This window comes from Calypte anna, chromosome 2 (genome assembly GCF_003957555.1).
Source record: "Calypte anna isolate BGI_N300 chromosome 2, bCalAnn1_v1.p, whole genome shotgun sequence".
Taxonomy (NCBI): Eukaryota; Metazoa; Chordata; class Aves; order Apodiformes; family Trochilidae; genus Calypte; species Calypte anna.
The window spans coordinates 35,514,409-35,528,078 of NC_044245.1; the positions used below are offsets into that span (position 1 = coordinate 35,514,409).

The following is a 13,670-nucleotide window of genomic DNA, read 5'->3' on the forward strand; positions in this document are numbered from 1 at the left end:
CAGACTTCTCCAGGCTGGGACCTGTCTTGCAGTATCTTACAGCATTTAATGAACACCCCAGCATCACAGATCTAAGGACTAGCGAAAAATGACTGCACTGTTTGGCTGCTTCAGACATACAGTGAAAAAACAGGGCTAAGTGAAGAAAATTACATTTTCAGGACAGTTATAGAAAGAGGACCTCACCACTACTGACACACAGACAGATTCAGCAGCTAGAAATAACCACTCCTTCCTCCTCTATCAATGTAGGCTAAAAAGTATCAACACCAAAAAGTGGTGACAAATGTAATTCCTGAAAAACTTCCAACTATTAACAGGCTGGAGTGAGTTACTACTCAGTCTTAAGTTTTTTAATGGTTGAGGGCAATGGAAGTACATCAGAGATTCACTGTCCTGTCCTTCATCTCTCCAGTGAGAGCAGGTGCAGGCAAGGAAGGTCAGAAGTTAGGAGACAACAGTTGGTGATACCCACAGCAGAGAGGCTTGAGAGGTGGGTCCGTGCAAACAGCGAAGTCCAGCAAGGCCAAGTACAAGGTCCTGCACCTGGGTCAGGGCAATCCTAGGCACAAATTCAGGCTGGCAGAGAATGTACTGAGAGCAGCTAAGAGGAGAAGGACCTGGGAGGTGTTAGTTGATGAAAAGCTCAACATGACCCAGCAATGTGCTCTTGCAGCCCACAAAACCAAGAGTACCCTGGAATGTGTCAAAAGAAATGTGATCAGCAGGTCAGGGGAGGTGATTCTTCTCCTCTACTTGTGAGACCCTACTTGGGGTTCCCAGCATAAGAACATGGCCCTGTTGGAACAAGTCCAGAGGAGGACCATGGAGATGATCAGAGGGTTGGAACCTCTCCTATGAACACAGGCACAGAAAATACACAGAAAAAAAAACAAAACAAACCAAACAACAAAACACAATCAAGATAGAATTTGAAGTGTGCATTTCTAGCCCTGACTGTTCCAAATAAATTGATATTATTTTTGAGATACCTAGGGGCAGGCAAGCAAGAGTAAAAGGAGGCAATACAAAGCAGGCGACACAGAGAAGTCAAGATTTTTTTAAGAACTTGCAATAATTTTTTTTTTTTGGAAGACAGACTGATTCTTCATTTTAACAGCATCAAGCATCAAGCTACTGCACTGCAAAAGTAACAGCTCAGCCTGAGAGGTTAATACTAACATGGCATTTTTTCCTGTAGAACGTTTAACCTGAGCACTTTAAATCCCATAAACATCCCAGAAGTCAGAGTGCCCAGAAAGCTGAGCAGAGCCAGTTGTTCTCATTCCTGAAAGTCCATTAGATTTTCTCCCCCACCCCTAGGATTCTTTTATTCTAATACACTGCTTCAGTGGTCCAGCCAAGGCTCCCTGCTTCCCTCCTGGTGAAAATCCAAGAAATTGTTTATTGTTTAGATGAAGGTTTTGACAGTAATGGTGCCCTATTCATCTGTGCTAAAATAGGAGGATTTTTTAGAAAGATTGAGGTTCCAATATAATTTTATGGGAATTAACAAGCCTCCACTGAGGTATGAACTTTTTTAAAAATTTTTTTTTAATTTAGAAAAAAAGCCACCAGCCATAGACAGAGTTAATTGTTTTACAGAAACAAGGAACCTTCTATTCTTTGACCTCTCATTAAGAAAGTGATCTCTGACCACAGCAGCACATCCTTTTAAGCAAATCACGTTCTAGTTTTGGAACAAGACCAAATTCTAGTGACAGTCCAAATTACTTGTTTTAAACAGGAACAACCAAATTATGTGCGAATTGCAATCTCCATGCTCACTGAATAAATTCTAATGATGAGACAGACAAATCACGTAACACTGAATTCTTGAATGTAATTAACAACTTGTAATAAAAAATACCTTTAGCTGTGAAAAGTACACAACACTTAGAAATAATGCCATGAACTGCAGCAAAAAAAGTTTTCTTGCTCAAGAGGTGAGTAGGAAGTAATGAAATGAGGCATCGTTTCTGACTGCCATAAAGAAGCAAATGTTTCAACAGCACCGTTTGCTGCTTTTGCCTGTATTCCATATCCAGATCTTTAACTTTCAAAGGAACATTTTCTGAGGTGGTTTTTTTTTTCTGTCTCTCCCCCCCCCCCCCCCCTTATCCCCCCTAACACACATTGGATATGGATATGAGTATTTCTCAGTTTCTAATTGCCCTGCTGACTTTTCAAAGACAGGAGTATCCCCTCCTACAAACTGCCCTGTGGCTACAGGCAGCACACTGAGGTAACAGGTCAGCTTGAAGTCAAACAGAAGTTAGCACAAATAAAGCCCTATGAATATAATCTTCTCACAGTTCCTCTGAGGCAACAGAAATGGGACAGTTTCTTTAAAAGAATTATGCAATTACTACCTCTTAAATAACAGCCATGCTACGTGGCAGTTCTGATTCAGATTTCCCATAAATGTGTGAAGAAAAATGTGTTTGTGCTGCTTCAGCCCTTACATTTAAATAGATGCAGTGAATCTCAAAGACAACCCAATGTGGATCCCAAGTGCTGCCTGCAGGCCCAGCTGAGGCACATCCATCACTCCCACACAGCCCTACACCTCAAAAGATTCAGAAGAAAATAAATACAGAAATCACCACGTCACTTAAGTCATCTAACTCTGCTCACAGACAAATATATAGCACAGATATAAACAATGAACACTGGCACCAATGGTTAAGAAGGTAGTATTTAAAAGGAAGCCTAAAGGAATAATGAAGTAATTTAACATTTGAAATGAAATTAAACAGCTCACCTTGACTTTAGAACTAAAATGCTGACCACACCTTTGTGAAGTAGATTTAATAAATTCAAACACTTCAATAGAAGAGACTTTGTAATTAGTTTGGTAGATACAAATAAATTATTCATTAGTAGAACTCACATTTGGGTTTTATTATACTCCGTAAAATATACAGGAATCTTGAAGTACTGAAAGAGTGCAGGTAAATACAGTATTCAAGCAGTCACTATTTCTATGTACATGCTTATTAATTTTTCAAAAAACCCACAAAATTATCAAATAGATCAAAATATTGTCCCGTGTTTCCACACTATGTTCAGAAAACCAGCTGATAATTTACAATATCATAAAGATTTCCAGTTTCACAATACAAAAAGGATAAAAAGGAAATTGAAATCAGTTTGTAGTAGTTTATTTGTACTTTACCAGGACATGCAAGGATTCCTTGCATGTACATAAACAAATTCACTTGAAAAGTAACAGTTATAGTTAGAGCAGAGCCAAATGAAGTTAAGTATTCATATTTAGCAGGCAAAACTTCAGCTTACTTGTGTCAGTTTTTCATTCTTCAGGCAATTAAAAAAAATTATAGTAGTCTGTTATAAATTAAAAAAAATAAATCCTAGGGCAAATCTGAGCTACATTACAGGGACCTGTTTCTGTTGTTTATTTTCTAAATGGAGCACAACAAAGATACACAGCTCTTCCCACAGACCAGACACTGTACTTTTTCTAATAGGGAAATATACTTTTAAATTCACCTCCCTCCCCCTTCTAACTCCAGGATTTAAAAAAAAAAAAAAAAAAAAAAAAAAGTTGTTAGGGGTATACAATTTTAATTTTGCATACCAATTTAGGATGTTAAGTGGACAAATTGAAAAGAACTCTCAGTCACAACAGGGTTATCAAGACATTTCTTTTTTTTTATGGAGTTTTGTAGTTTCCAAGCTACTAATGTATTTTTAAATTAAAGAAAATGTCAGTCCAAAACCCAGATGTTAAAAAAAATCTAAAACTGTGCAACAATTACCACTTCCCTCCCACATCTCCCACCCTCTTCCCTAGTTTATTACACTGTACATTTTTCACCCTGACTTCACCTGGTTAGCTGGTTTAATTTTAGTATTATAAAATTATGACGTTAATTTTCATTTATCCTGAACAAAAAAGAAAAAAAATAAAAGTACATTGGCTTTCTTTCATGGTACATTTAATAGTGTCGGAAGGCTTTCAGATGACAAAATAAAAAATAAAATAATAATAATAAAAAAAAATCATCATTTAAAACTGCTCTAAGCTTCTTTTCCAGAAGTAATTAAGGTTTGGTTAAAAAAACTTCTCAAATAACCTATTCCAGTTTTCACAAAAACATATTTAATTAAAGAAAAACAAAATCTTTAAGTTATTTGGTCCTTTGGCAATTTGCAGCACAAACAATGCCTACTGTACCAAACTCATTTATTGCCTTCAAAATGGTTTTAGTTTTATTGATAATATTTAAGTCTGGCATCCTTTGTGTTGTACAATAGTGTTGTTCATTTACATCAAGTAGGGTGCCCAGTCTGCAGAAATTACTCCTGGCACGAGAAACAGAATGGTAGAATATAGTTAAATAAAACAGTTTTGACATTCTTTATTTTATTTTATTTTATTTTTTGCCACAGATTCCAAGAACTTATTCAAGAATTTATGCTTCTTCTGCAAAATATGCTCTTAAAAATCTTCCTAGAGTCTCAGAGATTTTTTTTAATGTGCAGTCACAATAGAAAACATCTTCTCAAAGGTCTGTCCTCTTTTTGCATTCAAACACTGATAGCTTCTTTTTGAAAAGCACAAGTCTGACCTTCCAGTGTGAGGGTTCACTCTTCAGACCTACTAAATGTAGTTTCTAATAGGTCTCAGAATCTGAGTCATTGAGTTCATCTTCTTCTGTATAAGGGTAGCCATCTTCCCTGCCAATACTGTTGAAAGTACAGTAAGAACTATGGTCACTCCTCATGATTGGCAAGGAATCAAAGGTGACAGTTTTTGAGGTGTTGGTGTAATGATTAATGGCATTGAATGTAAGGGAAGGTAATGTGCTGCTGGATGAAACAGGCATCATTGTGGCCAGAATGAGAGCAAGGCAATCAGCCACATCCTTATTGGGTGCACAGGCCAAAGCTGGTGTGTAACCTGGAAAGTCAAGAAAAAATACAACCTTTATTTAAAATAAAGACAATGTCACAATTTTTCCAAGATCACGTCATCTTTCACCTGCAAAAATGTCTTACATTGCTTAGTTCTGCACTGTTTAAAAAAAAAAACCAAATCACAAAACCCAATATAAAATGAAATACGTTGTGTCAATTATTATTTTTTTCACTTTGGGTTACAAGAACAACTGGGAAGTCAGTGGGCTTTGGGACAGAGATGTAACTGTGTTGTTAAGCAGAGTTGGACACTCCAGCCAGAGAGAAAAGCCTGGGTTTGAAAATGGTGAGGAGAGAACTCATGGCAGCCAACAGTGAGTGGCTGAAGCCATTAACTAGAGAGCCACTGCAGCAATGACAGCTCAACATGGGAATTATTTCTTTATCCAGAGGCTTCCAGAAAGCTGCTCATCATAGACAGCTGCTTTAATAAAGCTGTCCTATCTTGGTAACAATCTGGCTAATTGAGCAGTGGCAGTTAATTAAAAAGGCAGAGTATACAATTTTCATCAACCCATACATTATACAGTAATATAAACTAGAAAGGCAATGCCTAACTTCTATTTGAGGGATATCAATTAAGAAATCTACAGGATTTTGAGGAAATGCTATCTAAATTAGTAGGCTAGGACTTGAAGAGAGAAACTACACCTCTTGGTGGCTGCTTTGGCCAGACTCCTCCTGCCAGGCAATGTTACTGTGACAACACCCAAATGCAGGAGGTCTTGGGATGTGGAAAGATTTGCAGTCAGATCATCACAGTAGCTGTGAAATCTTTCCTGGATAACTGCGGCTCTAATAATCTTCCAACATTTCTCCTTTTGCAGCTTCCCCCTTCCTTATGTACTTGCCTCTACTCATTAAATTTCAAGAAAAATGTTTTAAATCCTTCTCAGTGGGGATGTGTGCATTGCCCCTGTCTCAGGCTTTAGGCATAATCATTCAGCAAGGCATCTGAGGACAAATATTGGCACAGGTCTGAGGCTGTATCCACAATACAATACTGAGGCACTGCAAGTGGTGGTGACAACAGCAGCCCTAGAAGCATGGCAGCCACGGAAGTACAACCACAGGTGACAACTAATCCTGTGCCAAGACCAACGTGAGTTCCTCTTTACTCAGCTCCACACAGAAGCAGATGGCCAGGATCACCTTGTAGCACACTTGCAGCATCTCACTGCCTGTGACAGATCTGCTCAAAATGAGCTGAATGGTTAGACTCACATTCTGGCTCATTTGGGACTTGGGAGTTGAGCACTTCCCCCATTCCCCAACTTAAAGGTTGTAACATTCAGGTAAAAAGCACACAAATAACTTTGTGTAATAAATGGCTCTAAAGCAAACGGCACAGTGACCTTAGGGAGGCATGGAAAACGAGGAAATACCCATTCCAGCAGCATTTCAACTGCTAAGGAATCATCTTTATTGCAGAAGAAGATCCAGGTCAAGTTTTAGGTTAGAGCTCAGGAGTAGTTATCGGGTTGTACAATTGCACAGAAGTTTTAAACGAGGAGGCACATAATAGAAAACAATTGTAGCTAGAAATTAAGGAAACAGCAAGCAGGGAATAATCTTGCAGCTGATCTACTATTTGCTCAGGACAGACCTCGTGCTTGACGCCTGGAACAGAGTAAGACAACAGCCCTTGCCCAAAGGAGGGTTCATACAATCCAAGGAAACACACAGATAATTCAAGCACAAAACGCACCAGCTGACCATGCGATAGGGCCGGACAGAAGTGCACCGCAGCAGATGGTTTCATTGTTAGTAAGGTATCACAGCACTTAAACAGCTCAGAGTTAACAGTGACAGTCTGCAGAAGAGATACATTTTGAGAGGATTCAGAGGCAAGAGCCAGAGCTTGCTACACTTGGATGAAGACTACATTTCAGGCAGCTAAGGCAGAAGAGGTGGCTGAGAACTGATACTCAAATGCACAGTTTAAACATCTACAGTTGATAGAGATTGCATGAAGGTAAAATGACACACAGAATAAGTTTATTCGAGCTGGCCATATTCAATGTAATTTCTTCCACTCTCATGATTTGATAAAAGTTCAAAGAAGAAAAACAAGCAGTCACCAGTGACCCTTTAGGTTTTTATAGTTTTGTTTTTTGTTCTCCCTCTGCCCCCCCTCCTTTTTTAAAGACTGCTTCTTGTTAGGCTTTGAATAGTCTTCAATAGTCATGTTCCTTCTGAAACAGAGTATCCCAGTTCATTATAAAAAAATTACAGGCCAATATAAAGATTAAACAGACTACTAGCTTCTGTTAAAAGTTTTCTAAAACCAGTGCTTATACTAATATTGTATTGTAGGTCTTAAGCTCCTGGCTTTCATAAGCAGGAATGAAATACCACAGTTCTTGCCTTAGATGTAGCAAGACAAAGTAACTGCTTGCCCCACGAAAGGCTGACATCTGTGTCCTCTACCACTTCATTTTAATCTGTGTTATTTTAAAATTTTAAGAACAAATGTTATGTCCCATAACTGCAAAGTGATCATCCATGTGCCAGGGCAACAGGTATAAATAGGTTAAATTTGCTTTTAAGATATTGGTAAGTGTACCAATGCCACTGAAATACTCTTACACAGATCTTGTATAATGTTCCACATAATATCTACTTTTACCTGCATAAGCCTTCACACAACAACAATAAAAAAAATCAATTACTATCTTCATTTGTAGACAGGGCAAATAAATCAGAGTGAGGTGAAGCAGCTTCCTTGCACAACAGATAAAGGAGCCTGCGTGACAGATGCTGAGTGAAGACCAAGGCTCCCTCCAGCCAAAAGCAGAGCTGCTCCCTCCCTTGGGGCCTGAAAATTTCCATAGAGGCACCAAAAGGAGTATCAGAGGGTTATTAATGCAGTCAGTGCAAAGAGAGTTCTCAAGATAAACTGAATAAAATCTTACACTTGGGAAAGAAAGTCATCTGAGGCACGATGAGTCATCTTGTAGGCATTTACAAAACTATCCCAGAAAACTGGAAATCTCCAGCATAAACCAGCAGAATATGGGTAAAGGAAGGCTGGAAAATAACTAGACCAAAAAAACCCCACCCAACGAACCAAACCAAACCAAAAACTCTCCCCCCCTTAAAAAAAAAACAAACCACAAACAACCCCCACTAAAACAAATCAAAAAACCTCGAAAGGCTGATGATCACTGTAAAGATGGATCTAGAAAATAAGAACAAATTCCATACTCTGTCAGTCTCTGGAGATAGTAGTAGTGAAAGAACACATATTCTTATGACAAATAAAAGTCAGACTGTACCAGGAAATTTAGCTAGCCTAGTAATAAAGCAAAGTCAAAAAGTTGGCTGAGTGACCAAAAATAATGCTTTCTAAGTGTCACATGGAAGAAAAAGCTAGTAATGTCTTTTAAGACATGAACTTGCATAAATAATGTCAAATTCAACCATGTTTTTGTAGGTGCAGGTGATGGCAAAGTTTAATTTTGACAGATGTGGAAACATGGGAAAAGAACTAAAATATATGAGTAAGAACTGATAGAGAAGTGAGAATGAACCCTTAACATGACTGCTTTTGGGAAGTATACCGGACAGTTCATTTGCTGTTTCTGTTGCATTTAAGAGCCAAGAGGATTAAATTTTTTCCAAAGTCATTAGTTCTTAAACATCTCAAGAAGTGACCTCACCACATTAAGAAATGCTCTGAAACAAAAGCAGTAAGATTTCAAGTTCAAATTTTAAGTATATTATAAATTATTTTTAAATTGAAATGCAGGTAATTGGAGTGATGTTGGCTTTTTTCAAAACTCATGTTTACCATAATTTTCTATAGCACATATATAGCAGCAGAGAACTGTGAAGCAGTTTTATACAGATATAAATACAAATAGACACTATTTGCAAAAAAAGTCAACAATGTTTACAGAAAGGGAAAATTTCAAAGACAAAAACTGGACCACCACTCCATACCAGCTGAGGCTCAGCTGGTTACATGTTGCTTGCATCAAGACTCACTTCTATACAAAGCACTAAAACTTTACCTTTAGTTTCACCTAATTTTATCTGAAATGCCAAAATTGTGTGGCAGATCACTGAACTTATCTGAATGTCAGGGAATATCAGTGTTGTGAATGTAAGGGAATGTCAGTGTGATGCAAAATACTCCAATGCCTATTTCTTCAGTTTGCTTTGCTAAACACCCCAAAATTCATGAATCTTACTATTTTAAGTCTTTAAAAATAAAAAAAAGTTTTTCCTCTATTTTTACTTTATTAGAATCACATGAATGTATGTAATTTTTTTTTCTTTAGAAATGCCTAGACTCAAAATCAAAGACAAGCAGACCTAAGGCACAATATGGGTATCACTGCTGCCAGCTTTTCCATTTAATATAAAAGGCACACCATGGGAATCCAGAAGACTTTTGCAACAGTTCAGCAAGCATGCTGACATATTAATGTTTCCAAGAATTAATGAGAAACCAACAAATCCCTCTCCCCCCCCCCCAAAAAAAAAAAACCCACCAAAACTACAGTGACAGGTGAAACTGATAAAACTGATTACAGTTTCCCTTGGTCTCTCTCAACTCAGATTCTTCATTATTTTGCACCCACTGTACTTTAAGCTGGCACACTTATCCAACAGAAAAATAATATTCTCAAAGCTGTTTAAAATGTTGTAAACAAAGCAATTGCTATTAGATAGAACCACAGTGAGGGACCAGATCAGGTAATATTCAGTTACTTTAAATTTTAAAAATCTGAGCAAAATTAAAAAAGAAGTTTGGACACATTGCAGCTAGATTCCTAAGCTGCCAGAGAACTGCATCATCTCTACAAACAACATTTTTGCCTGTTATGTCAGAGATCCACCCTAACAAGGCACTGGCTGGCAGCACATGAAAAGGCCACAAAAACGAAAACATCTGCAGTTGTTATACTTGTGCTGAGAAACAGAAATAAGAAGGACATGTTTTCCAATCCCTTAATGTTTGTCCCTTCTGGAAAAATAATGAAAAACCAATGCCCCTCCCCCCCCCCAAAAAAGCCCCCAAACCAAAACAAATAAACAAACAAAGAAACAAAAAACCCCACAAAGCAACCCCCTTACCTCCCCAACCTCAGCTGCTGCTTTCATTTAAGACACACTGGGGTATGGCAAAGAGCAGGAGGCTCTTTGTGCTTTTAAAAGTTTAGAAGACCACAGATGTCTTTCATTAAAACATGCAAATAAGAAGTGAGTAGATCTAATTTTCATTTGTTCTTACAAGGTATTAGGATTTATCCTCTGTGATAAAGCAGTTACTTTTTCTGTTTTCTAAGTGCCAAAAATACTCTAGGGAGCCAGAAGCTTGAGACCAGTAATTGAGATTTGAAACACTGATACCTCTACCATGACAAAATGGTGATTCACTCCAGCTTCTAAAGAGCTGAAAGTTGTGTTTTACTTTGAGCATTTTATTTTTCTGACCATTTTCAGTATGCCAAAGCTACTGTATTTATAGGGTATACTTTATAAAACTACAAATGCAAACCAAAATTTACATGCCATAACCTGCATGATTCTTTTTCACTCCCCTTACATTTCTGCTGCTTTGCTTCAATGACCCATTACTAGCATTTTTTTCCTATGGGTGACCTTACTGCAAAGTTGGTATGAAGTTTCCAAAAGTTTGTTGCTCTTAAGTGAGCTGAGTTTAAAACCACAGTTCCTTACAGGGAAACATAAGTTAAATTTTTCTTACCATTTTCATCTACAGCAAGCACACTTGCTCCCTTCCCTAAAAGCTCTTGTACTACAACCGTTAGTCCATTCCGAGCAGCAACATGCAGAGGTCTGTGAAGACAAACAAACTCATATATAAGCCTCAGAACAAGGTAATAAAATATGCAGCTTACATCTAGTTAAATGATTACTCAAGTATTGTACTGGTCTTTTACTTAACATTACATAAATTCTGTAGATACAACTGCTAAGATAGGAAAGGCAACAAATCTCTTCTCTTATTGCAAATAAATAGTACAATTGTGCATTTTCTCCTTTTTATGGCACCACACAGTGAGGAAGTAGCTACTACAAAAGACCTGCCTGCTTATCAACTTTATCATGTTAAAAAGTTAGAAATATCTAGTACCCTGCTGTTGATGAAGCCTTTACTGAATTGTTCTAACAGGTATCATCACATCTCAGAGTTACTGCCTACCACTGGCAATAACCATTAGAATACTTACAGCAGAATAGTAGTAACTTAATTGCATGTAAATGCTTGTAAGAGATGCAGAAGCATCAATCTGTCTTTTAGAAACCACTATGCTCCACTGGGATTAGAGATAAAGAAATTGTTTTACATTATCATGTATGAAGAAAGCAGATGATTTTACAAAACCTCCAACCACTAACCATAACTGTTTTGCAGGGACTTCATCTATCAAATGTAGCTTTACTTCAAATATTCTAATTGTGTCTTTTTCAAATGCAACAGTTTTTAAAAATTGGTTCCTACTTTCTTGAATAAAACCCCACCACCACTCAGCAAGAAGCAAAACAATCAGCTTACATCCCTTCTGCTTTAGGCTGTTCTTTATTAAAATAATTTTAAGAATCTCAAAATGAATGAACTGTGAACTATATTTTGATTTGGAAACAACTGCCTTCCTTAAAGACCAGAAATACAAATATAAACAACTGTATCTGTGGTTCTTATTTTAAAATATTGAAATTCAAGAACTACTGCACACCACAGATAACCTGAAAAATGTGAATAGAAGAATTTATTATAGAGGGCGATAATTTTAATGCTTCTTTTGCCACAAAGTAGGACATTGTTCAAGCTCTTTAGCAAGTCACTTTCATTCCTAAAAAACACTTACCAAACCAATAGTACTTTAAACAAATATTAAAATCTTGTGATTTAGCTAAACATTTCATGGAGCTACAATTTGGTTCCTATTCTTCCCCATGACATCTCTTGGTCAGACTGCATGAACCAAGGCATGGGAAATTACAGGAGCCTGCGATAGGGTACTTCCCCACTTCTGTTCCCATCTCATTTCTGCTTTTCCTTTTCTCAAGACATTCTCCACAGCAGAAAAGAGATGAGGGAATCAGTCCCTCTTCTACTTCTGGTTATTTCATGCTGCCTGAGGTGCACCATGGTGAGCAAGAGCAGAGAAAGAAGTCCTACTAACTCCTTAGTTCAAGCAGGTCTCTGGGAACAGTTGAAAGAACTGTAGTAGTTTGAACATGAGAGATTTCAGAAGGGATGCAGGGCCAGAGAAATATGCAAGTTGCTTACAAGTTCCATTGTTTATTTTCTAAATGGTCTATGATAACATTATTAAAGCAGTCTAACAATTTATGTCATAACTCCGCTACATATGAGGTGTCAAATACTGCATACAACAAAAATATATTCTTTAAAGGGACAGAAAAATGGAATAATAGTTTTAAAGCTCATCCTGATACATATTCCCTAGTAGTTTTAAGTTTTCCTTATGTTTGGGCTCAATCCTACTTGAGAGATCTTCAGGAAGCATAAAGAATACTGTGCCCTCCATAGTATTTAATAGAAAACACAGTCTCCCATCCCAGTAGGAACAGGTGTCTTTTGCTAACAGAAAGCATGCTGAAGAACAAAAGCATACTTAGCTAGATCTGTTTTTTTATTAGCTAGCTTTCAGAACAAAACTCTTAGTTTGCATCAAACAAGGTGTTAACTGAAGTGAATTTTAATTGAAAAACTGGATAATCTATAAAGCAGAAAAATAGTGGTTTACAAGTAGTCTCAGTGGACTGCAGTAATTCCACCCAAGATTCCATGAATCACAATTCTGCAAAATTTATCATCCTTTTCACCCAGCTAAAACTAGAACTTGTATGAGCGAAACACTGTTTCACTTCTAGTTGATTTAACTCTTGATACTTATTAAGCAATTAAAATTCAACTAATTTGGAAAACAAATTCTGAAAAATATTCCTCTTTCAGCAAGATACACACCAGGAACTCATCTGTAAAACACTCCCTGCTGATACGTACGTTTGCAAGGCTGCATTGGTGGCATTGATGAGGTTTCTATCTGTAATCTTCTCCAGTATTAACAAGGCACTAGTTTCATGACCCTTAACAGAGAACAAACATCTGTCATATAACAAATATTCTTCAAAAATTGCTTTGAATATCCTTTCAAAGTAACAAGTTCATACTTGCAAACAGTGCTTGTTAACACAAAGCTCCACACAGATAAATCATTCTAGACACACACCTTGCTGCATGCCAAATGGAGTGCTGTGTTCTTAGAACTGTCTTGCAAAGTCAGATCAGCTTTAGCACTGCTAACCAGCACCTCTGGGGAAATAAAAATTTCTATTAGCTAAAAGCATATTCCTTAAAGTCTTAGTGGCTTACATTTCTGCAAAATGAAGACACAATTTTGACAAAATATATCCACAAGCACATTAACTATAAGGCAAATTTGCCCATAGAAAGATGAACAAACCAAAGAGATGAAATACATAAAGCTTTCTCTTTACCAACTGTATTCGTCTGTCCATTTTCTGCAGCCATCATTAGAGGTGTTTTCCCAGAAGAATCTACAGCATTTACTTGAGCATTGTGGCTGAGCAGAAGCTGTAGACACTCAACATGATCTGTAAAAGCTGCTGCATGAAGAGGGGTTCTACAAGAAATCAGAAGACATGATGGCCATGTTCAGCCATGCTTTCTACTTCATTCAAAGTTCATCCTGACTCTG

At 37.4% G+C, this 13,670-nt stretch overlaps 2 protein-coding genes across 3 annotated transcripts in view; one reads left to right on the forward strand and one right to left on the reverse strand.

The window, feature by feature from the left end:
* The window catches only part of BTD (biotinidase), a 26,890-nt gene extending 13,349 nt beyond the window's left edge, over nt 1-13,541 (forward strand). Inside the window, exon 6 of the transcript XR_003987244.1 lies at nt 13,480-13,541. The gene's annotated coding sequence lies outside the window, so the exon portion shown is untranslated. The remainder of the gene's footprint in view (nt 1-13,479) is intronic.
* ANKRD28 (ankyrin repeat domain 28) overlaps nt 2,859-13,670 on the reverse strand; it is a 122,532-nt gene continuing 111,720 nt past the window's right edge. The window contains exons 24-28 of one of the 2 annotated variants that reach the window (XM_008494242.2): nt 13,450-13,595; nt 13,182-13,264; nt 12,956-13,038; nt 10,664-10,755; nt 2,859-4,927 (exon numbers count right to left, since the gene is read on the reverse strand). In XM_008494242.2, coding sequence (XP_008492464.1) covers nt 4,641-4,927; nt 10,664-10,755; nt 12,956-13,038; nt 13,182-13,264; nt 13,450-13,595 — 691 coding nt within the window. In that variant the 3' untranslated portion in view covers nt 2,859-4,640. The remainder of the gene's footprint in view (nt 4,928-10,663; nt 10,756-12,955; nt 13,039-13,181; nt 13,265-13,449; nt 13,596-13,670) is intronic. The other variant, XM_030445821.1, reaches the window with a different exon arrangement.